The following is a 25558-nucleotide window of genomic DNA, read 5'->3' as shown; positions in this document are numbered from 1 at the left end:
ATCTTTTGGTGAACAATACCCATGGGTTACCCTTAGGGGCTTGTGGCAGCTACATGCTGACTTGAGAGTGGCTCTGGGTATCTTCCATTTTTGGGATACCCAGGCCCTGCCATAGGAATCAATAGAATCCTACACAAAGGCAAGATCGCCACTGGTGGTCTGTTGGTTGCCTTTGCCTTTCCCCCTTGTTTCTCAAAGTCCTGCAAAGGCCTTGCTCTGTTCCCTTCCCCTGAATGGCTGTTGGGTGGAAGGATCATATATGGCTCTGGGGCTGCCCCTTGCCAGACTGGCTGGAACCTTCCCAGGGACTGCTTGTTATGGGTACACCCTTGAGGTGGAGTCTGCATAAATGGAGTATGGCCTCAATATGCATTCTGTGTTGTGGGTGTCTGGTTTTGGTTGTGTGACACAATGCCGAAACCTGCCCTGACTGAAACTGGAATGAATGCAGTGTAGTACTCTGAAAGGCTGGGGAGTTGCCCCCAATCCACATCTGGTGTTGTGAGTGTCTGGTTTTGGGTGAATGTCCTGAATGCCTGTCAGTCTGATTGAGTGCTGCCTGCATGAATGTACTTGTGCATAATTGCCTGGCTGAGCCTGGCTCATCCCGAGTGAATGGGGAGTTCTTTGTATAATAGGGGATCTCACATTCACCTCCTTGTCACAAGCTGAAACAAGAAATTAAAACCACTGAGTCCTTCCCGATCTTTAGGAAACTGGCTATTGGCTGGCTACTGAACAAAGAGTAGCTTTTACCCTCATCTCCAATATCTAACAGCCGCAACCACACCTGTATTATATGTAAATTGTCGTATTATGTAAATCTTTCTTTGTAAATTGATGTACCTTGTAAATGTTAATGCATATTTCATGACTGTAACCGTATCCTTAACGTGCCATTCTACCCACGGGTCTGGAGCGCTCTACAAATAAATTAAACAAACAAATAAACAAACCTGAAGCAGAAGCTGAAGTCATCTTAAGCTTGTATCCTGGAGTCCAGCTGGAGGAAGAAGTAATCCAAAGACTGCTGTGCTGACTCAAGGACTGAACCCGAGAGGACCTGGATAGGAGACTGAAAAGATCTGGGGTTCTTCCTGCCACATACTACGTGGGAGATATGAGGGGAGTGGTAGGTAGGTTTATTCCAAGACTGTTGGAACGATATGAGGACACAGACATTGGCACAACCACACCAGTCATCTTAAAGATCAAACTTCCAGTCCTAGAACCTGCAGACACAGTCACCCACCAACACTCCAAGTGACATCACGACATTCCGCACACAGCACCCATGAGCCAACTACAACACCTCTCCCTCCTTAATGATCACAAAAAGGGATGGACCCACTACTTAAACCAAGCTGACCTCTCAAACAATCCACGTGTGGCCAGCATGAAGTCTAATTAAGAACATCAAACATAATTTCCAACCGATGCATACCCAAGCAGAAGAAATGGGGTCTCTACCAATGAGCACCCACAAAACACAGAAAACACTAGGAAATAAAGAGCTCCTGGAAAGATAGTAACACAACCACGAGACTACACTAAACCAAGGCAAACCCCACTCTGAGAGTGAACATGACGCAGGGCGAGCTATACCTGAACATGCTACAGTGAAAATGCTATACATGCTACAGTGAAAATGCTACTTCAACTCCACTCCCACCTTACAATACCCCAAAAAAACAACAACACCCAAAACTGTACACAACCGTCAACACCAACGCACTCCCTGACTGTTACTAACAGTCAATAACATCATGCGCCTCACATGGTCCTTAAACACCCCGACTGAAACCAACAGTGAATAACAACATGCACCTCACATGGTGCTTAAACACCCCGACTGTAATGAACAGTCAAACGCCAGCACCCATACAACACTCAGTAAACATGACAGATGGAGGCTTTACACCTTACAGCCTTACAAATCCATGTCCCGGGGCTGACATCTGGTGTATAATGGGCAGAAATTGCCACACATAACTGGAAAATATGCACCACCACACATAACTGCCAACAGAAACCCTAATCAACCAGGGAGAACACACTCCCCCAGGGACAACACCATAAATACATCACAGACAAGAAAATACTTCCAGATGGAAAAGAAACATTGTAGGATCTTGTCCACAAATGTCACCCAATGTATACAAAGCATTGTAGGATCTTGTCCACAAATGTCCCCCAATGTATACAAAACAAATGGCATCTTGCCTCGCACCTGTGTGTCCTTGCCCCGCACTCACATTTCCACATTTCCCCCTGTAAAGGAAAAACACATAACAAATCACAAATCTGCCTGCGCACCCCGCTCCCACCAGTCTCATGAAACAACGGGGCCACGTGCCAAGATTCCCCACACCAAAACGAAAGCTGCCCCAACTAACTATCAGGGCAACCCAGGGAGCCACGACATAAACACTAACAACAGCAAAGATTTTGCAGGTCCCAAACAGACATTTATCCATGACCAACCCCACATAAGCAAATACTCCTAACCCAGAGGCCACTACAAAAAACAACAACATTCAGCAACAGCAGGTATAAAGATGTCTTTAGATCTTCTGGGGCCCACAAACCAAGCCCAAAGATTGGGATCCATCGTCCTCAGCTCGGATGAAATTTGCTCACACCTTGCACAGATGATAGGGGCAAGCCAGTCACCATCCAAACATGACCTGCACACCAAAACTGGATTTTACTCCCGCCCAGACGGTACTCAACAGTACTTGCTGCTTGAGCTGCGCCTCGAAGCTGGAGCATTTCCATGTGCCTTCCTCTTCCACATGACCGTCGGCACTGCCATAATCCAGAACGCCTCTCAGCGGTCTCTTGCCTGCACTTGCCACCAAAACACCACAGGAGACACAGTCACAAAGCATGCGTTTACCCAACGCTGCACCCCCATGGAAACCAGAGGGATTCCATATGCGGGGTGCAGCGTTTGGGTCCCGACGCACTGCCACGACATTCCAAATATGTCATTAGTGCACTGCTGACTGCATAGCTCTGAACATGTCTACGCTGACATGCAATGGTCCCTCACTGCTCTACCCACCACACATCTGCTCACTGCACAGCTTTCAGTTCACCCACCGACACGGACCCGCCAGAAGCCATACCTCCAACCAGACATACCAGGACAGCTACTGGCTCCATGTCACCCGGGTGACAACCTTTTCCAGGGGACCATCCTCCAAAGCCACCCTCAAGCCCTAGGGGCAGCACCACCACCAGGACCCTTGGCTTTTACTGGCACCAGAAAGATGATGCCGGTAAGACCAGGCGAAAATGTAACATTACCCCTTCCTCCTCTGGCTACTTTGCTCCTTCCAGCCCATCTGCATGCTCAGCACGGACTGCAGCCCGTCTCGCCTGGTCCTTATACCAGTTTGCACCCATCTGGAAGGATGTGTATGTCCTGGAGGGCAGTGTCCTGCCCCCTTGCTGCCCCACCTCAGCAGCATTCACTGATACCCCTGCAGCAGAGTTGAGACCACCTCGTCGCCAGTGAAAAGATCTAGGGTTTTTACTGCCACACACTAGGCTGGAGAAATGTTGGTAGGTATGATTATTCAAAGACTGTTGGAAAGATATGAGGGCACAGACACTGATACATACACACCAGCCAGCGTACAGATCAAACTACCAGTCCTGGAACCCGCAGACACCATCACGACATTCCGCACAAAGCACCCACGAGGTAACTACAACAGAGACCTTTTCCTGTAGCGACGAGGCAATATCGTGCAACTGTCAATCCCATGTGCCTGACGTCCGGAGAAGGGATGTTCATGGGTCCAGAAGAGGAGTGCCTCGACTTCTTGAAGCCGAGAAGTCCATCTGTGTCACCCACGGTCCAGAGGAGTGTTCATGACTGCTGGAAGACAAGCTACTGAGTATCGCCCGGAAGAGGGGGTACACTGGCAAAGCAGTGCCTGACACCTGGACCTGGAGCTGCCAACGTTCCAACCATCCAAATTAATCTTGAAGGGGGACATCTGCCATGACATCTATCTACTTTTCCATGCTGGGGAAGATCCAGGGTTACTGCCTGTAGAGGAGTGTCTGCCGGCGGGGTTCCCACCACCAAAATCCAAAGATGTCCAGAGGGTCCAGACTTGGTGTGGGTCCTCAGTTTAGTCCAGTGGCCATGACCAGGTCACCAGATTTTCTGACTTGACATTTATCATTAAACTGCAGTAAACCCGTCGTACAGTGGCATGAAAGTCTCTTGTGACCGATGACTTAACAAGTACAAATTTGTGTAAGTGCGCTTGAGTGTTGATGAACCATTGGACAGGTTATGATTGAATCCATAAGTTAGAAACCTGTAGGGATCAGGATAAAATGAGACAACCCTTACCGCACCCATGTTCAAATACAGCAATCAGGGAACATAATTTGTGGCCATGAGCGCCAGCCTGGATCCTATGACTGTGTAAGATTGCCAGCACCAGGAGCGTGATGCTGGGCTACCTCCTGGGAGCCATTTTTTTCAGTTAGCATACACTATATCAGATTAATATATGAACTGGTTAATATTGCAGGATTCAATGCGTGAAATAAGGGCACTCGACTCCTGAGTTTGTCAATACTAAATAGTGGCTTTTATATATTAGGCATAAATAAATACATAGCATCAATACATTGACAATGGATAGGTGGTATTTATATCTTAGACATGAATGAATAAATAAATAATTAGCATCAATACATTGACATGGGATGGGTAGCATTAATATCTCAGATATACATAAATAATAAATAGGATCAGTGTTCCAGATAAGATTTTGAGTATGTTACTCCCTATTTTTAAACTTTGAGAGTAAATGTGTTGTCAAGAGAGTCAAAATTACTTTTCTTCTTTGCAAGAGAATAAAATGTATGTGACGTGTGCGAAAATGGTATGGAAATTATTACTATGCAGCAGCTTTCCGCATTGTGACAGAATACACCTTTCATTATTTCTCTAAGGTCTGGCCATTTGATGTCTCCTGTATATATTAAAATGTTTAAAACACAAAAACCTAGCCAATTACATAGTAAAGCAAACCTGAATTGTATTTTGTGTTTTGAGGTTCGATAGAAGAAATGTCTTTGGATGTTTAATGAAAAATCTAATTTTCTGGAGCTATTACTACCTAATGGTATAACAATGTTATGATACAACAGTGCAAAGAGTCAAGGACTCCATGAAAAATTCTATACCGAATCTCATGGTAAACTGGTTATTTATTTAGCACTTTTGGCAAAGCGCTGTACATAGAACATATTTATCACAATTATCACCAAACTTAATTCGGTACTCCTTTATCAACCGCGAAAGGATGAAAAGCTGAGTTGGCCTTGCCGGGACTCTAACCTGCAGATCACGCATAGATTGCAGCAACCAGCTGAGCTATCTTATTGGCTAACATCCTTCAGAGGTCAGTAAACTGAGTATCAACTGAGGTATAATAATCACAGTACCTAGATTTTGAGGCAAATCATTTATGAAGTGCAACAAAATCATGTATGAAGTGCAACATAGTTAAACACCTATCTGGATTAACACAGGGACGGGTGTTGCTGAGTTTCTATTTCAATTACAAATGTAACTTTAATTTGTTTGTTTTTGAACAGTGCTTCAAAACCTGGAGAGTCAGGTTTTGGATATTTTAATTGTAGTCTTGAAGATTTGAGAGGCTAGAACACCTGTGACTGGTGTAATGACAATCACTCACCCTTGAGCAAAGACGCTGCTGCCACTGACCATTTATAGTAATGGACCTCATTGACTGCAAGGTTGAATGGATGTAAACTAGACCGTGCATACTCATCATTTTACACACTGTTTTTATAATTAAAGTGTACATTAAATTGTAAGTGTAAAAATGATCTGTCTCCGCATGATTATGCACGCAGCACAGGAACTCTGAAAATAAAATTGTGCAATATTGGTTTGCTTTCACTGGAGAAAAAAAGCATAATTTGTTCCAAAAGATGAATTCTCAATTTCAGCTTAGTTTTTCATCTTATTAATTATACAAACCTAAAATGCTAGCAAAGTAAATATACACAGTGCTTCTGTTTGCTCCATGAGCATCAACAAAGCAGAAGCTGAATGGAAAGAAACCATTCCTTTTATCAGTGTGAAAGAATTCAGAGAAATACATTCTGTTTCAGAGGGTTTCATCCATGGCTTGAAATTACAACCATGTAGATAAATATCAAAAGAAGCATTCTGGTTTCTTGACCTTTGCACTTCCATCTGCTCTAAACTTCTGTGTAAATGTACACTGTAAAATAATAAAGCTGTCATATTTACAAGAGTTTCATGCGAAAAAGGCCTAGTACACACAGCATCTGGAGGTCTGAATAGGATACCCCATCTTTTTGTGGCTGTGTACATTGTAGGGATAAATAATACACACGCACATTTATTACATCAGTATCGTCCTAGTTCATGCATTGCTTCATGACCACGGTACCAGGTGCTAGATAGCTACAATAAATAAATATATATATATCTATATATATATATTCTTTTTTTTATTAAAATGCATGTGTTTTATGTCTTTAAAGTTTACATTTATACGTTACTCAAGTTCATTACAGAATAAAATAGAACTTCTACAATCAAGTATTAGAAAGAAAAATATAAAAGTTTATCATATCGACTCTCGTGACTCAATATCCAACCAAAAGCGGATTAAGGCCGTAATCATCATTTTATTGTTGCCAGTTAGAATGAGCGACTATCGGTCTTCAGGGTCCAGGATTTTAGTTGTCTTCAGGTATAGTTGTGCAATTGCAATGCGCTTGTCTGAAAGTGTGGTGCATTCCATCAGGAGATGCTGGAGAGTTTTGATGGTTTCAAATTGCTTACAAAATCTACAGGTTTGGACGCAAACGTAATTTGTGTGTTGTTAATAAATTGAGATTCCAAGGATTTCCTGGCTCGGAAGTATATTGAGTCTAAGACGCAAAAAAAGGTTGCGGATCACACGATCTGGGAAAAGATTAAGGTAGGGTGGCAATTCGTTCAGGGCTCTAACATCGCCTGTACAGTTCAGCATTAGTTTGTACTTATTTTTTTCGCTTTGTGTTCTTATCCAACCCAGTCTTGCAATTTGAACTTTTGCACATTGTTGTCTATTAAGCAAGGGGTCCATGGATATAATTTACTAATTTACTATTCGTTGGACGTTAATACAGTCTTTCCATTTAATCAGTGCTGTGGCACTGATGTTACCTGGTTTAGATTGTAAAATGTCCCAGGCTGGAATCAGGTCATTGTTAAGTAATTTCCTGAGCAAATCGAATTGTTTCCATTTTATTATTGAATGCAAGGATTGCAGACCGAGTTCGAATCTAATGCATGAGGATGGAACAGAATTCGGGAGGGCTAACACCTTTGTCCAGAAGATTCATTCTAGTTTGTCCCATATATCTGCCTGTAGGTTGATCATAGCCTCACCACTGTATGTCAGGATTGGTGTCACTTTCTGTTTGTAGAATAAGATGATAGGTTTCAGTGAGTATTTTCCGACTTTTTTATGTAGTATCAGGCCTTGTCATGCTAGTGTTCTTACTTTAGTTTTCAGATGGTCTGACCAAGGTTGCTCAAGTTGGGATTTTTTAATCCAAACCCCCAAGTACTTCATTGTTTGAACTTGGTCGATTTTTTCTTTGTTCGGGTAGACGGATGACATTTTGGCTGTTGGACCCATGGAACGAACTAGGGTCATGACTTTAGTTTTTTTAACATTTATTTCCAATTCATTGGTATTCATGTAGACCTCGATATTGTTCAGCACTGCTAGGGGTTTTGGCGAAAATGACAATGTCATCAGCATAAAGATTTGATGTAACTGATGTGGAATTTCATTTCGGTGGGTTTGTTAAGGGAGAAGCCACTGATTCTTCAAAGTCAGAGGTGAACAAGTCGTACAAGGCGGCAGTAAGCGGGCAGCCTTGTTCCAGCCTGTGGCAAGTTTTTATTGGATGCGTTACCAAGCCAGTTTTACTCAGACGAATTTGAACTTCGGTGTTCGAATAAAGGAGTTTTATGGGTTCAATGATGTTATTTGGGCAACCACTTTTCGTCAGCTTGTCCCAAAGCATCTTTCAATTAACTTTATTGAAAGCAAGATGTAAGTCAATAAACACAGCATACATCTGTTTTTTTTTTTTTTTTTTGCAGCAACATTTAGTATTTTTATTTTAAAGGAATCAAAACCACATGTGAATGCAACAACTTTATTGAAACAAAAGTGCACTTATAATATATTTATGCAGCTGGAGGTAGAGAGTATAGCCTACTTGCCTCCCCTCAAACATAGGACCAAGTGTACAGTGGATTCTTTCTGGATATTGTAGTCCGACAAGGTGCGCCCATCTTCCAGCTGCCTGCCAGCAAAGATCAGCCTCTGTTGATCTGGGGGGATGCCTTCCTTGTCTTGGATCTTAGCTTTGACATTCTCAATAGTGTCACTGGGCTCTACTTCTAGGGTGATGGTCTTGCCAGTCAAGGTCTTCACAAAGATCTGCATACCACCTCTCAGACGAAGGACCAAGTGTAGAGTGGATTCCTTCTGGATGTTGTAGTCCGACAAGGTGCGCCCATCTTCCAGCTGCTTGCCAGCAAAGATCAGCCTCTGTTGATCTGGAGGGATGCCTTCCTTGTCTTGGATCTTAGCTTTGACATTCTCAATAGTATCACTGGGCTCTATTTCTAGGGTGATGGTCTTGCCAGTTAACGTCTTCACAAATATCTGCATACCACCTCTCAGCCGAAGGACCAAGTGTAGAGTGGATTCTTTCTGGATGATGTAGTCTGATAAGGTGCGGCCATCTTCCAGCTGCTTCCCAGCAAAGATCAGCCTCTGTTGATCTGGGGGGATGCCTTCCTTGTCTTGGATCTTAGCTTTGACATTCTCAATAGTGTCACTGGGCTCTACTTCTAGGGTGATGGTCTTGCCAGTCAAGGTCTTCACAAAGATCTGCATACCACCTCTCAGCCGAAGGACCAAGTGTAGAGTGGATTCTTTCCGGATGTTGTAGTCTGATAAGGTGTGGCCATCTTCCAGCTGCTTCCCAGCAAAGATCAGCCTCTGTTGATCTGGGGGGATACCTTCCTTGTCTTGGATCTTAGCTTTGACATTCTCAATAGTGTCACTGGGCTCTACTTCTAGGGTGATGGTCTTGCCAGTCAAGGTCTTCACAAAGATCTGCATACCACCTCTCAGCCGAAGGACCAAGTGTAGAGTGGATTCTTTCTGGATATTGTAGTCCGACAAGGTGCGCCCATCTTCCAGCTGCTTGCCACAAAGATCAGCCTCTGTTGATCTGGAGGGATGCCTTCCTTGTCTTGGATCTTAGCTTTGACATTCTCAATAGTATCACTGGGCTCTACTTCTAGGGTGATGGTCTTGCCAGTCAAGGTCTTCACAAAGATCTGCATTTTCGGAATCGGCCCTGTGTCTCATGTGTCGGGTGAGGGTTCGGCGACGTGTCTCTCCTCAGCGCGCTCCGACGGTCTGCAAAATAAAACTGCGCCACAGCAGGCACAAAGGCGGCACATCTGGGTTTTTGATCTAATAGTTCCATGCTTAAGCAAGTTCAGAATAAAAAGATTTGTGGTTGTTCCAACTTGCTTGACGAACCCTGTTTGCCTGATGCCTTGTCTCTTTGCTTTTACTGCCCAAGTGTTTAATTTGGAGAGCAGAATATTTGTAAATATTTTCCCCAGGGGATCTAGGACCACGATTGGCCGGTAATTCAAGGGATTTTCTGTCGGACCTTGCTTATAAATTAGAATTAGGACAGCTTTTTGCCATGAACATGGTATGCAATTGTTTCTATTTATCAATTCCAAGAGTTGTGTGAACAAGGCTGCCCATGTGTCAGGGTCCTTTTTTATGATAGAATTAGATAAACCGTCTGGCCTGGGTGCTCATGACACGTTCAGTTTGCGTATGGCATCACTTATGTCAGATGGAGCCCAATCAAGTGACCATTTGGCTTCGACAATGGGTGTCTCCTCCATACTCACAGATGGCCGTTGCTGATAAATTTGATGGAAGTGAGTTGTCCATCTGGCTTCTGATACCTCAGGGATCATAATATCGGGTGAAGATGTTTGTTGATTTAAAAGTTTCCATAGATCTCTGGTGTTCCTTGCACCTATTGCACTCAGCAAGGTTTCAGCATCGTTTTGTTCAAGGGTCCTCTTTGCAGTTTTTAACCAATTGTTATATTTTTGTTTGGCTTTTTTTGATGTTTTTTGATTGTTGCTCTGACCAAGGTTCCATTTTGATTTGTTTTAGCTGCTTCCTTAGATCTTTCTTCTTTGCAGCTATTAAATGGCTATAAGAATGCCGATGATCATTTGTCCGAGCCTTCATTGGGGCTGGTCAGTGTTGAAAATTGTGCAGGATCCATTCATAGTTTAGCTTATCTTCATCTGCCATCTTTGTGTGCATAAAGGTGGCAGGAATTTGCTTTAATTGATCTCGGGTTATTTTCAACCTCGTGGTAGCCATGTTTGTTTCTAGGTCTGATAGGTTAATCCTGATTGGATTCTGTCTTATAGTCGACCATGCTGGGATCAAGATGCAGTGATCACTCTCCTCCATGTAAATGTTGTTGCCTCGTTGTATCGGTGCTTTTACGGACTCTGAGCGATATAAGTAGTCAATTATCCCTGTGCTCTGCCCACTTGACCATGTCAACATCGGGATCTTAGTTGTTTCATCAATGGCATTGAGTCGTGTCATGTTTCTGTAGCGCATCTCTTTGGACCATCTTTGGGCGCGCTGTTCTAGTCAGTGTTCATCGAGCTCTTGACCATTTTTGGAGTAGAAATGTATGTTGAGGTCACCACATATAATGAAAGCAATACCCGGATAATTGGTTGCTGCTTCATCCATTGCAGTTAAGAATGCATCGATGAAAGTATCTTCTCATATTTTTTGAGGATTCCAGTACGTATTCAGGATTCCCAAATACTGTTTCTAAATATAGCACCTACCTACATAACCAGAATAGCCCTGAACTGGATGGACCACAGCCGGTCCATAAGACTGGGTGTCTCCAAACGGCCCTTTAAGATGAGCAGCAGCACCCTTGAGATAGATGGGGATGCAGATTCGTATTCTTGCACCAAATAATAATGACAACTCAATAGTTTGGCAAAGGGAGTCCGTTTAATGACAAGTACAGAAAATGGGGAGTTCAATGAACATCAGCAACCGCTCGATTTTCCTTCTCGCTTAAAACTCCAATTAATTTCAGAAAGAACACAATATGTATACCAAAAAATCATCATCATTGACACGTAATCTTAAAAACCTAACATGCATTGGTTATAGGAAGGTAACTTTAACATAGGAACTATATCTGTATATGGTAACGGTGAGAGGGTATTGGATAATTAATGTCAGGTGGGACAACTAAGTCCTTCCTTCAAACTGGCCACTGTAATCATCATTAAAAGTATGACGTTCCATTGGCTCTACTCTCTATAGGACCCTAGATTACACAATCCACTATGATTGGGTTGGCATCAATCCCACTCATACTTTTCCACTTGTGCTAATTACATGCAGAATAATCAGCCAGGTTCAGGGAGTAAGTATGCAGCCCAGCTTCCCTCCAATTATGTTACAATCATCCATCACCTCAGTGGTCGTGTGCCAATTACTACTTTGTAGTTTGACCTTGAGTCTGCTTCTTGGTCTGAGAAAGTTAAGGAGTATGGGTATGACAGGGCTCCGTGCGTAGGTGTGAAAGTCTCATCCCTTTCTGCTTGCCTTGCCACGTGATTTGAACACCGTGAAATCTGCCTCTTCTTCATGCAATATCGTGTATTTGATTTAATTCTGCCAGTCGTCTACCATCTGCGGCTTATCTTGACCTTCCTGAAGAGGATACTCTGTTCTTTTTCTCTTTAATTGTATCCATTGTTAGCCTATTCCAGCCTGGTATGACCTTAGCTTCCTTGCATGGTTACCTTCAGCTGGATTTCTATCCATTTTAATTCTTGATTTGTTTGCTGCACACTCTCTTCTTGAAACCTTTAGTAACCTCTGTTCCATTCTGCTCATGTGCGTAGTGGATTTTCACTCATCTATAAAGTGCTTTTGAGGTAGATATATGCATAGTCGGCACTTGCAATCTATTTTACTACTAAGCATAAGCAAGCTTCACGATTTCTTTGCTTCTTGCGGTTTCCTGCATCTGTACACATTTGAACTAACTGAATATCTTCATTATGCATATGGCATAAGTTCCTTCATCTTGACCTCAGGCTCAAGATGTCACTTATCCAAGGTATTTCGTCTCTTTGGCAGTATTCTTGGGTCGTTTAGGTCTTCTATATGTGCGTCAGTCCGATTTCTTATGCTGTCACCATTCGTCTTCCTTTATTATTTTCTTGGCTTCTTCGGGTATTCCATTCTGACAAACGTCATTTTGTCTTGTCTATAGATACGGTCTTCTCAATGGGTCCCTTACTGTCCAGGTTTTATTAGGTGTTGGTACTTCAATAGGTGCTGTTATTCTGATAGGCACTGGGCAGAGCCCAACTGCGGCTCTCTGCTGGTTTATCTGCTCTCCATACGTCACATATTTTGGCGTGAACGTTCCTGGAACTTCGAAGGGGGTGGCTGGAGTGCAGGTGATAGCTGTCACTTCCACTTCAGCCCTCTTAATAGATGCCTTGGGGAATACATATATATTAGTGTGTTCATATATTCGATTCCCATTAAAACCCTGAGTAGCCCAGGGCATGTGCAAACAGGAACCTACAGCTTTAAATACATTTCCTTATCCTTAACATTTAGAAAAATAGCAAAATCTAGTGCATACAGTTGTCGGCACAAAACTCCTTCCCTACACATACAAATTGTTTATACAGTATCTTTCATAATATGCCAACATCACCCCCTAATACACAGGAGAGATATTATCCTGCGGTAAAGCTAGAATTTACCACCGGCCTAGTGGCAGCTGCAGTCTACCACACATCCAAAACAAGATCCCCACAAACACAGACAAAATATAAAACGCTAACCAGCCAAGGAAGGTAGGACGGCTAATCCTAGCTGCTCTATGACTGGACTGGCCAAGGTTGGAAAAATGCTGGCTGAAATACTAAAGGGAGTTTGTCCTTGCCATGAAAAATCAACCGTAGGGACCAAACTCCACCAGCCGCCAAGTTCAAAGCACTGAACTAGAGAAGAATGCGAGCGTTCATTTTCCTTTCTTATCTACAGACATTTAGCAAGTGCTCAGCTCTCTGGCACGAGACATCTTCTCCGCTGATGTTGGCTCAAATAAAGACTTCCCTGAGGCGGAAATATTGCTAAGCACACTTTTGTGAATTTATACGCCCTCTGAGGTAAGGTCCCGTGTGAGGATAGTTTTATTTATTTATTTTTTCTGTAATTTTTTTTCTTAGTAACAGGTAGAGTAGTGACGCTGAGAAAATACAACTTAGTCTGTGACATAATCTGGTTCTTGTCGCGCTGCGGGGAACATAAGACCATTTATCTCTTGGACAGGTTTCAGAAACAAACAGGCTCGCTGAATACAACCCTGTTCCCTGTTCCACACCCGTCCGCCTTTAGAGACACAGTGAACAGTATAATGCTGCCCTACATGGAATGAGAGGTCCAATTAACTGGTGGGTTGGAGAAAAAAAACTCTACACTTCTCGCAAAATATGGGCAGGAGGTACATTGACTGGAAAACAAATGAACTCCTCCTTTCACTCTCTCTTCGAAAATCTCCTACAAAATATAACGGGCACACACCCTGCCAAAAGCTTTGCCCAGGCAGTGACTCAAATAAACAAAACACAGGTTTATTTCCCTCTTACTGCAGACACGCGGTGCTATGTCCGTCTGTGTGTTTTTGTTCTCTCTGAGTGGTTATGCCTCTATTTATATGAATTGGCGTAACATATTTATTGTGCACGCTGCCACACATATTGGGACAACAGTGCTATAGACAGCAGTCTCTTCTGCCACCAGATGTCCCCTTTCCTACCTCGCAGTAAGAAAACAGCACGGAGGGGAAACTGACTGTGAACTGCGACTCCTTATCGGAGGACAACACAGGGCATGCAGCCAATGCCACCCGCTGCCTACTGTAAATCCTGGCCCTTCTCACTTGGCTCGCTCCCGAAAATGGAGAGTGACAATTGGCAGGCCAGACACGGACTGGCGCAACCAAAAAGCACAATCGCCCCTCGGTTGTTTTTCTCTCAACTCGCCTGTCTCCCGAGCACCCTGGCTTTTTCCTTCCCCCGGGACCATACCAATACTTACCCCAGGAGGGGGAGCATCTGTCAGAAAACTCATTTTTTTCCACAGAAATGCACGTTCCCCCTTGTGGCAGAAGGTACCACTGACCCTCCATTTTGCACTAGATGACATCCGAAACCCAACAACTGTGGCAAAATGGATGAATAACATTTTATTTACAACACAAACACAGATATTGGGACTAAAATCCTCCCACATTTTTATGAAATCACAAAATTGTGGATAAATTACCCCGATGGCCTAAAGCCACAGATAAGACTTAATACTCCCATGTTCCTTGAGAACATGGTCACCTTTACATTAAGTTGCATGTTATTTATTTATTTATTCTTTCAATTACAGGTGTCTAAAAGAGAAATAAACACAAATGAACAATTTCTTGCAACAGTACCTGAGTACCTGAGTACGGTGTTACAGTTATAATTTGGAATCTTAATCAGACCCTCCAGGATATTGCGGCATGAAATGGAAAATTTTGCGGCACAAAAAAGAAAAAATTGCGGCACACAACTGCATTTTTTGCGGCATTATTTATTGTCGAAAAATACATAATTTAACATCTTTTTTATCCAAAAACAGATAACTTGAACAGTACAGAGCGTTGCACATTGAAACAGGAATGTTTGAGGTGATGTGGAGAACTTTTAACAAACCTTTGAGCAATAGCATCAATCTGTGAACCTGAAATGCCCGTCATTGTTTTTTCAAAGCAGTCTTCTGAGTTAATGCCTTCTGCCACTTGATTTGTAAGCACTATAATGGCACTGATTGCATAGCTTTCTGAGTACCCCCGTCCATTCCTGAGCTACATCAGTTTCAGTACTTAGTCTCAATCCCATCTCCCCTAATCACATCAGTCCTGACTTGCAGCTCCTCTTTTATTCTGTGGGTTCCTAAATATAGCTCTACCAGTCGACCTCAGTCCAGACTTTCAGCACTCTATGCAACTCCTGCTTTGGTACCTTCATAATGCTGCCCAGCTATAACCCCTGCAGTTTCAGTACTGGGATGTAGACACATACAGGCACACACGCACACAGCTCTGCTGATCTACCTAAATTCTAAAATGCGCCCCTTCTGCTATCCCCCTACTGAGATCCTCTCACACAGGTGCGTCCAGGCACACCTGTCCCTAGTTAAGGTAACCCTTATGGTCCATTTCTGGAAGCCCATCACTACTTCACTACCACTCTTTAGTCATGGCATGTGAACCCAATGTGTACGGGCAGTCCTCCGGGGTTAGGTACACACATTTCAAAACAATGACATTGAAGTGGAGCTAAACACCCTCAAAGCCTAAATTGGCAGATAAGTACCAAAATCGAAAATTTTAAAAGACTGGGGAGTGAAGCGTTGGGTATAGATAGTGGGTGAGTGCAGTGAAGAAAGAGGAAATCCAAAGATGCCATGGGGGTGGTGGGATCCCTATAAAAGTAAATGGAAGGTGTATCTTAATTAAAGGTGACAACATCGATACGATAATCTCAAAAAGACTCAGTCTCCCATCCAAATGAGCCATGAGAATCCTCCCTTCAGCGGAGGACAGGAGCATCCTCTGCAGGCCATCTGGCTTGCCTCCAAGGCTGAAGGCACTTCCCTCGCCAGCATTCGTACCCCAGATCTATACTCCCAGTCCGTTGCTGCGCACTGCTAGAATTGTTTTGCATAAATCAGGGCATTTATGTAATTCCTTTAGCTCTTAGTCTTCACTGTGGGTCACCTGCGTCTGAAAATCACCTCCTTCCCAGTTCCTATTCCAGCTTTCTACCAGATTCACTGCCTGCTCCTCTGGAAGCACTCTCGAAACCGCATAACACTCTAAGGTGTGAGTTGCTCCCAAAGCCTTAATCCTCCACAGCAACACTGTGTTATTTGGGGAAGGGGTCCTTCAAGATGCTTCTTAAGCTCAAGGTATCCAGTAAGCGCTCTTGCCAGTAATCCTGCCAGGTTTCCTGGCACCTTAAATCCTTTAAGTCATTTAGTGCGGTGGACAGGCCACATCCCTGGTGAGGGTCACAGCACAGCTGTGGCAGCAATGCGCTTTACAGGAGCTTGCTGCCATGTGAAGAGGATATGGGATACTGCTGTTGCCGAAGCTTGGTCTCGGCAAGCTTGGTGTCAGTGCAGACCCTCCCTAGAATAACTCTGTTACACTTAATCAGGTCCAGTACCTCTGCCAAACACAAAACGTGGGTTCCTTCCCCAAGATAGTTTCTATGAGTGTCCTTCACTGAAGTCCTGCTAAAAACAAGCATTTGCAAATACAACAGTATTGACTTGATTTTAACATAACTGTGTATAGGAATTGCCAGCTGCTGCTATGGTAATTAATTGCAAGGCCTTTGTCATTTGTGTCCCGTTCTGTCTGGCCACGCTCTTTAGGACAGCCAGGCTGAGTCACCACAGCCTAACATTTTGGGGTGTGGAGGGGGGAGAGGGCTACAGCTCGATCAGCTCCATGGAGGGGCTTGAATTCAAAGGTGTCAACCCTGGTTCACACCTTTGAACTGAAGCCCCTCGGTTTATTTGCTTTTTGCTCAGTGGAGTTGTTAACCTTTGAGCTGCTGCAATTGGCAACCCCCCTGTGGATGCTATAAATCATTAAATGAGCGTGAAAAAGATACATAAAACTAATGTGTCTTTTTTGCGCTCATTTAATGATTTATAGCGGCCATAGCGGGAAAAGGCAAATTTTGCGGGTTTTTTTGCAAATCGCAAAATCGCCATAAACTGGGTGGTCTGATTAACTTAATGGAGGGTTACACTCTTCTTGCAGAAGAAAACAGGATTAATTTCAGTTGTTTATGTCCCAATACCTGCACATATTCTAATTGCAACAGAAGGTTTAGGAGTGGAACCAAGATTGACTGCTTTGAAATAAAGGCAAGTAACTCAAACAAGCATTGGCAAAGGCAACGTTCTTGGCTTTTGTTTAGGAATGGGATCCCAATGTTCAAGGCACTACCATAATGTTACTACCTGACCATAAAATGAGAGCATCTGGTGAATGGTGCTGGGCATATCACGCAACACGTAGAAATTGCCTATCTAATGCTCAGAAAAGAGCAAAAACTGTTGGCTTTTCCAATGTGTGTTTTAACAGGAATTCAAGGCAAGGAACAATTGCAAGGACACACTGCTTATAAATCAAAAAGCTGAAGGCACAGTTGGATAAAACATTTTATTACATTAGGAATTGGCATAGCTGGTTTAAATTTGTAATTTAGCCATACACTTTCAGAAGGCTGATCAGAAAGTAAAAGTCAGGGGCTGTGCTTTTTGGGTAGAGAAGGGCAAGTAGTGGGTGGGAATGGCCTCGGGTTTTATCATAGTGATTACCGGTCAATGGGTTGGCAAATAAAACAAACACCACCCACAGGCTGTGTGTCCCTCTTCACATCTTCTGCCTCCTACCTTCACTTCCCAAGACCAGAGTCGCAGCCTATATGTAACACTTTCTGCGCCAACTAGTACCCAAAGCAAACAAGCATTGTCTCAAAAGAGCAAATGAAGGTCTTTAAACAAGAACAATAAAACCTCATCACTCCCAGCATTACTTCAGCTGCAACACTGAATAGAAGTGTGGACTCAAGCAATCACTACATTTCTGGAAATCTGTCTGCATAAAACCAGGTCCTTCACCAGAGTCAGCAAAGTAGTGCTTCAAACGACTTCACAATATTGTTATGATACATGGCCAAAGTTAGGCCTTGACCAGAGTAGAGCACACATGTTCCAGATGGTGACAGTGACAGCAACACTTCAGAGTGTAATCAATGTAGCTGCATTCAGAGGTAGGCAGTGAAAAAGTCGAAAACATTATGTCGAAGAAAAAAATATCGAAAAAAAAAATTCAAATGTTTATTTACATGGTTTTTTTGGGTTCCGCGAGTTAAAAAAAGGGGCAAAAAAAGGTGGTGTTTGGAGGGATCCGCCGATTTCGAACAAAAAGCAATTAAAAATAGACATTCAAATTTTTTTTTTTGCATTTTTTTTTCCACATTATGACTTTTGACATAATGTCATTCGAATTTATCACTATAAACCGCATTCAGACACATCTTGCCAATGAGAAGCTACAAGGGAGCCAGTTCTCTAACTGTGATGGAAGCAAACCATCAGAACAGTAAAGAGAAAACTATAGAAATTAAACTGCATTTTACTCAAGATTCGTTTTTGATTCATGACATTAAATGATATGGTCACCTACCTCCACTGCCAAATATAACCTTTGCATATTCTGGATGGCTGATGGCGAGCGACCCGGAGAAGCCCCCAATCCACACAGGAAAGGCATGGGGGTACTTGTGTGTCCACTCCATCATCTTGTTGAAGTCTTTGCCATCTTGTTTAAACTGCAAGAATTGTAGGACTATTAATCAGTGCACCCAGAAAAGACAAGGACTGGAAAAACAAAGTGTCTTTTCAATCAGTTTTCATAATGCCTTGGAAAAAAAGAACCATAGCAGCAGTTAGTCAGAGCAGTTCTAGTCAAATCAATGCAAAAGAGAAGATAAGACATTATCTTTACACGCTTATTTAGTCGACATATCAACATGAGCTTCAGTTTGTGTTTCTAGTTGGCATACAGTTGTCAGGTACCTCACAATAGCTATATGTAAAGAGTTATCTTTTCCGTGTAGCATTTTCCACCAAAGTGAATCCAGGTTAATTAGGCCGGTAGGTGCAACAAATTTGTTAAAATACTGTATCCTCTGTGGTCTCAATACTGGGCAGTCCAACATCAAATGCTCCAGAGACTCAGTTACTTCTGGTTCCTCACACAATCTACAACTTTGAACCCGCCCTGCCTCGTTATTTCGTGCACACATGATTTCTCTTGTGGGAAGAACATTACACCTAAATCGCGTGGATAGGTGCCTGGCCGATTTAGAGGGAAACAGTATAAGATATGATTCAACACTGCCCAGGTTTTTATAATGGGTTACCATATGTTTTTAGAACCTTGAAGCTCCCACCGCACTCATTGTTGTATCCCAATCCCCCCACTCTTAGCATCTTTTTACTTTGGTAGGGTTGAACATTAATAGTTCGAATGTGAGGCCCAGGGATTCCAAATAATTCATGCATTCATCCTTGAGTTCAAGTATATAGGCAGAGATAAGAGTTATTACTGCGTATACCCTATCCCACGAGATCATATAGGGTACCTATCTCGGTTGTAACCGATTTGCTGAATAAGGACTGTTTTTCCATATTATCAAAGATGCCAGTGAATTTACGCCTAATTCATACCTTAAGATTGACAGCGGTATGCACTTTGGTAGACATGGGAAGATTATCCTAAGGAGTCAACCTTCATGTTTATTCAATTCTACCATAAACCATATTGGATAAAACTCCAGTCCGTAGCAAAGCTGTGGTAGTATTTTTTGCTTGTAATAACATTGGACTGGTAGAATTGAAAATGTTCCATATTTGCAATCGATTTTTTAAAATTGGAGCATTAATGGTTTAGTTTTAGCATCCATATGTTGTCTGTAGTGGGATTTCTGTTTATTGCCAAAGATGGGGTAACCTAGGTAGCGTATGTTGTGCTTTACCACTAGTTTAATGTGGTTCAAAAACCAGGAGTATTGTTTGACGTAGGGGAGCAGATGTAGTCTGATTACAACTGTTTTGTTCTCATTTATTAATAGATGGTTTGCTTCAGTATAGTCTCGAAATCTGCACAGCAGACGTTGGAGCCCTATGGGGGTATGGTCAAAGAGCATAAAGTTGACTGCATATGCCGTCCAGTAGATTTTAACTCCCTCTATCTTCGGGGGTGCGAAGGCTGCATCTTCCAGCCCCTCCCCTACATCAGAGACATATAGGTTGAATATGGTAGGCGCAAAGACACACCCCTGTCATAGACCATTCGGTGCAGCAATTAGAGTGGAGCGACTACCCTCGTTGTTCAGACGCACCTGCAGTTGGGATCCCTCATGTAGCTTTATTAAAATAGACAGGAGGGCAGATGGCATTCCCAGTCGTTTTAGCTTTCCCCACAGGAGTGTTCGCTCCACTTTATCGAACGCCATTGACAAGTCAATGGAAGCGATATATATTGGCACGGCATCTTTGCTCCATGCTTTATCCTGCAACACAGATAGCAGCAACCCCCCCAGCGTCAGTTCCCACACTTTTCCTAAACCCAAATTGGAACTTGGACAGGATGTCATTTTTATTTATCCAGCTATGGATATGATTTAGGATAAGCCCTGAGAAAAATTTAGAGTCTGCATCCAATAATGCTATCGGCCAATAGTTAAGAGGATTGGAGTGTGCACCCTTTTTGTAAATGGGTATCATATAAGAGGTATGTTAACCAGTTGGAATGAAGCAAGACTGAAGGATATCGTGAAACAATATGTACAATATTTTTGTCGATAATTGTTTGTTTTGCTTAAAAAGGACGTTAGCCAAGCCGTTTGGACCGGCTGCCCTCGAACTAGAGGCCCTGTTTATCAAAACATCAACATCCTCCTGACTGATGTCTATGTTCCATTCAATATTATGAAGGTCCAGTGGAGTTTGCAGACTACCCTGTGGGATGTTTTTACTCATGCATCCAAGTCCTACCATAAAACTGTGCAGTACTGGCATGGAAAACATCATGATGGCCAGAACTCCCCAGAGAATGCACAGGGAAAACATGAAGAATAGGCTGCCATCCATTATTTTGCCTATGTTGTGAGCACAGGAGGGCACTGCCTAAAACCACCATGGGGCTACACACACAGTAGCCTGAAACCATTGCAAAAGGGGCAATGCTGATTGCCAAAAGCAACTCATAACTATTGGGAATTCATTTTCTTCAGGTCAAATATGGCTAAATTATGGGCACAAAATTATTTTACTGCAGAACCACACCAGTGCCATGTGCTGAACCTGGATAATATACTTCCATGTACAATCTCTTGTTTGAAATGCATTAATTAAAGACTGATCAAAAATAAATGCATGCAGTACCAGCTTTGGACTCAAGGCGGCGCTAGCGGTCTAAACTCTGACAGGAGAACTGCTTCTTCAGAAGCTAATCAGCCTTCTGTGACAATTGGGACTTCAAAGCTTGTTAGTTAATTGAAAATCTAGCCACCTGCTGTTCCCAGAGACAATCTGATTTGATTAACATGCCAAAAGGCTGGGAAACCTTCTCACCTCAGAAAGCCCAGGATATCACATGGTCATGCTAACCTAATGCAAAGTGGCCCCCTTGTCTGTTGACCTCAGCTTGCTGGAGCCCACACAAAAGACCTTTCCCCTTGAATAGGATATGGTGATTTTGACTGTTTCCTGTCAACAAAGATCTGCCAGCCAGGAGAGACATGTGATCACTGTCATCCCCAAACTTTGGGGGCGGACTCAAACACTGAAGTACTTTGAATTGAAAGCAAATATATATTTTACAGAAACACTGATAACTCTTGGTAACCAGATGACAGAAATGTGAAATTTGGGGATCCTTAAAATGAAAACTTTGCCCACAATTCAAGCCCAAACTCCAATTTGTGTGATGTTCTGGGGCAAAACCCTGCTATTTATTGATACTACAGACTCTGTGTTTAAGCTAGAGACATGGGAATTTACTGGAGTATGTATGGACAGGCCCTGTATATGTGTATAATTTTTAATGAAAAACCAATGTTGCATAACCCACTAAAATCGAAAATAAGTTGCCATTTCTTTACGCAAGCTCCTAGAAACGCCAGAGTCGGAACAGTGCCTACCTCATGTGATATATGATGTGTGTAGGTGATGTAAAAACAACTGTGTATTTGGATCAAATATAGATTTGTGTGTAAAGATGACAGGGGAGGGCCCTCTGGCCATAAAATCTACCTCATCACTCTGACTCACAACTCAGTTCCCCCAATCATGGGAAAGGGCAGAATTGGGCCAATGACAAGTAGAGAGGGGCAGGCTTAGCTAGGCCCAGGCACACACCCATTTTTAAAACACATAAAAAGAGACAGCTGGGACAGGTAGAGAGATTCAATTGCATTTGCTGCGGAGCATGCTGACCGGCGACTTCACATCCAGAGATCCAGACTTCAAATCCATCAATCTCCAGAACCTGTAGCAGAAATTAACTCCAGAATTTGTAGCAGAGAGGCCTGAATCCACCAGCTGAATCCTCTTCAGCAGGCCTCAAAACTAACCAAAACTATTCAACAGCCGGGCGAGCTGTTTGAATTTTGCCAAGAATTTTTGCAAGAACCTGTAGCAGTACCCAGAAAGCAGTGTTACATCCAGAATCCAGAGAGGCTATCCCAGCAGAGCAGAGCTGACCCAGATCGCTGTGAGCAGAACCGGTGCCTGATTGACCCGCCGAGCAGACAGAACCGCAGCCGGACGTGTTGACCAGATCCGTGACGAGGCCTAGTTCAAATTTATATTGTGAGTACCTAGCAGAACTGTGCAGGACCAATCTCTTAGTTAAAATAATCTAATCCAAACTATTTTAACCTAAGTAGAACTGCCTCCTAGAAATCGTGTCATCTGTCATTTTTAAAGCTGCACAACTGTCACCTGTCAATTCTGCAGCTGCAAGCTGTCACCTGTCATTTTGAGTTTACTTTAAATCCGAAAAACTACCTTTATTTAATCTTCTGTATCTCTGGAACCGTTTGGGCTAGGAATGAAATTTAAGTTTCATCTGAAAGCTTAGAATCTAGGTTTTTGCTTCTCTTTGCTAAAATTTGTTTGCAATCTGCTAATCATTCATAGAGTATTGTTAAAGTGAGCCTGAACTAATATAAAGTAGCCATCACCTACCCTGAACCTCTAGAGGGAATTAAAAGCAATTTTAGCACCTTTTCACTTCCTTGCAAACCACATTAAAGTAATTCGCCTGTGTTTAAAACTCATCCCTGTTTCCTCTAAGCTTGCTGGGGGGGAACTGAATTTCATATTGTATTTGATTGCATTCCTGAGAACTGTGTGCTCCTCTTTCCATCTCCTTCCATTTCTCACATTGCACAGGGGGGGGGTGAATTGCCAGAGAAATAGTGATTATCTTATCTTGTGCTAAAATCATATCAAGTATTTATGTACTGCATTTTATTCCTCATTGCTTTTCCCTTGAAACCATAAAAGTATTTTGCTACCTTATCCATCCTATACTAACTCCTCATTGATTGTAAAGAACTGTGCTACTGTAGGATTACCTATTGCTGATTACTGCTCATATTCACGAGGGTACTATCCATTATCAATTTATTTATAGAAGTGTGATATATATATATATATATATATATATATATATATATATATATATATATATATATATATATATTGTTTAATTTTCCAAATAAACCTTTTAAATTTGCATAACAAACCTACTTCTTGCCTCAGTGGGGTCAGGGGGATTCTAAGAGGGGGGTGTTATACAAGGGTTGTCATCCAGAGTACTGAACTGGACATAAAAATACATTAATAAGGGTTTTCCTCAGCATCCCAGACTAGGCATTGACTTAGCTGTAGTGTTGATTGAATATCGCTTACAACCCTTTCTTGATTGGTAAAGGTTGCCAAAATGCCCACCCCACTGGAGATCTGATATTGCGGTGGAGAGTGCAGAGCAATTCAAGGTAGCCTTATTATTAACCAAAGCCCAGAAGGATCTAGATGTATTGTCCTTCAGTGCATAGAGGATATTTTCCCCATCCATCTGATAGAGCATGTCTCTGCGCTCTTTTATCTTCCTTTTCCACAAGTTAGCAGTTGTTTTTTTAGGCCCAATTTCTCCGCCAAAGGGAGTGTGGCTTTAGCAAGCAGCCTCAGTGATTTTTGTCTCTGATTTTTATATGTTCTAATTACAGGGTCGTGATAGTGTGTGTGACTAGTCCTGGTCCTACCTGATTTGAGAGGAACTGTCGTTTGAGCAATCACATTTCCCACATGGTGTGTAAAGGAATCTTTATACCTTATATGCTTTTTCCCTAAGGTAGAGGAATTACAGTCATTTGGAAAAAGCGCATTTACCTTTTCTACACTGCCCTTATGCCACACAATTCTGTTTTTTGCCTGGTTTGTTTCTAAATTCACTAGATTCTGGTTAGTAATGACCAAAGCCCCCCTCCCCTCAAAGTTTAGGTACAGGATCTTATGGTCACTGCATTTCATCTTCAACAACCTGAATTCCTTTACCATCCATACAAGGTGATCTGTGAGGAATATGTAAACAATTGCACTAGTTTGTGTTCCCATAAACCAGGTAGTATAGGGGACTTTACTTCTCCATAGACCCATTGTGTTTGTCAATCCCCATGACTCCAAAAAGGCCCTCCAAAGGGGCCCCTGTGTGGATTTTTTGCCCTGATTCCAGTTGTAAATATCATCAGCCTCAGCATTAGGAGGAGAAGAGTCGTTGTTAATTCCAACATTAAAATCCCCTACAATTATCATTACCACATTAGGAGATATTTCATGACACTTCATCATCAGGTCCCCCAATTTTTTAAGCTCTTTATCAATATCCAATTTCGGGTTCCAATAGACATTGATGATCAAAAGATTACAGCGCCCAGTGAGCGTATTGTAGTCTAAACATAATAACAATAAAAGACACCAATATAAAATTCTATACATTTTGATTACTTTAGGCCCCAGTGCTATTGCAACTGCTATAAGTTGACCACCCGCTGGCCTACCTACTGGACCTTACTTTGCAAGTAAAGAATAAACAATAAAACCATCTAATACAAAATCCGTAGTAAAGCAGGTTTCTTGTATACAGAGAATAGATCATTTTTTAAGTAGGGCACCGATTTCAACAGAGCTCCTCAACGACCAATTCCCCCTCGAATTCCAACTTATCAGGGGAAAGGTTGCACAACTACTAACTGTTGGGCTTCAGGCCCTGAAGTTGGGATATTGAGTCTCTTAGTTGAAGGGCTAGCCATCTGAAATTAGGCTCTTCGAAGGTGCTATCCGTTCTGCTAAGATTAGTGCTTAATTTTTCATTCACACTCGTCTCCCTCCCCACCTGGGCAGGGAGGCCCGTATCCGGAGCCACCCTCTCCAGGTCATAACCCAGTTTATGGAATGAGCTGCTTTCTTTCACAACTGCATCTGCAATGCTGTTAGAGTAAAACACAACCCTTACATAGTCAAATCTCATCGGGTGCACAAAATCCACCAGCTTAATATCGCCCGTAGTGATTAGGGAAAGACTTGGTACTTCCCCGAATAAGGCCAAAACCATTGGTCTATACAGTGACGTTGGT

At 42.6% G+C, this 25558-nt stretch overlaps 1 protein-coding gene and 1 pseudogene across 1 annotated transcript in view; both read right to left on the bottom strand.

Moving 5' to 3' along the window:
• LOC138547938 (cytochrome P450 4B1-like) overlaps window positions 1-25558 on the bottom strand; it is a 183133-nt gene that overhangs the window by 141997 nt on the left and 15578 nt on the right. Inside the window, exon 2 of the mRNA XM_069642246.1 lies at window positions 18535-18679. Coding sequence (XP_069498347.1) covers window positions 18535-18679 — 145 coding nt within the window. The remainder of the gene's footprint in view (window positions 1-18534; window positions 18680-25558) is intronic.
• On the bottom strand, window positions 8238-9515 carry LOC138547954 (polyubiquitin-C-like; annotated as a pseudogene).

This window comes from Ambystoma mexicanum, chromosome 1q (genome assembly GCF_040938575.1).
Source record: "Ambystoma mexicanum isolate Mex_15411 chromosome 1q, UKY_AmexF1_1, whole genome shotgun sequence".
NCBI lineage: Eukaryota > Metazoa > Chordata > Amphibia > Caudata > Ambystomatidae > Ambystoma > Ambystoma mexicanum.
Note: the sequence above shows the minus strand (reverse complement) of the source record. Positions and strands in the feature narration are given on the sequence as shown.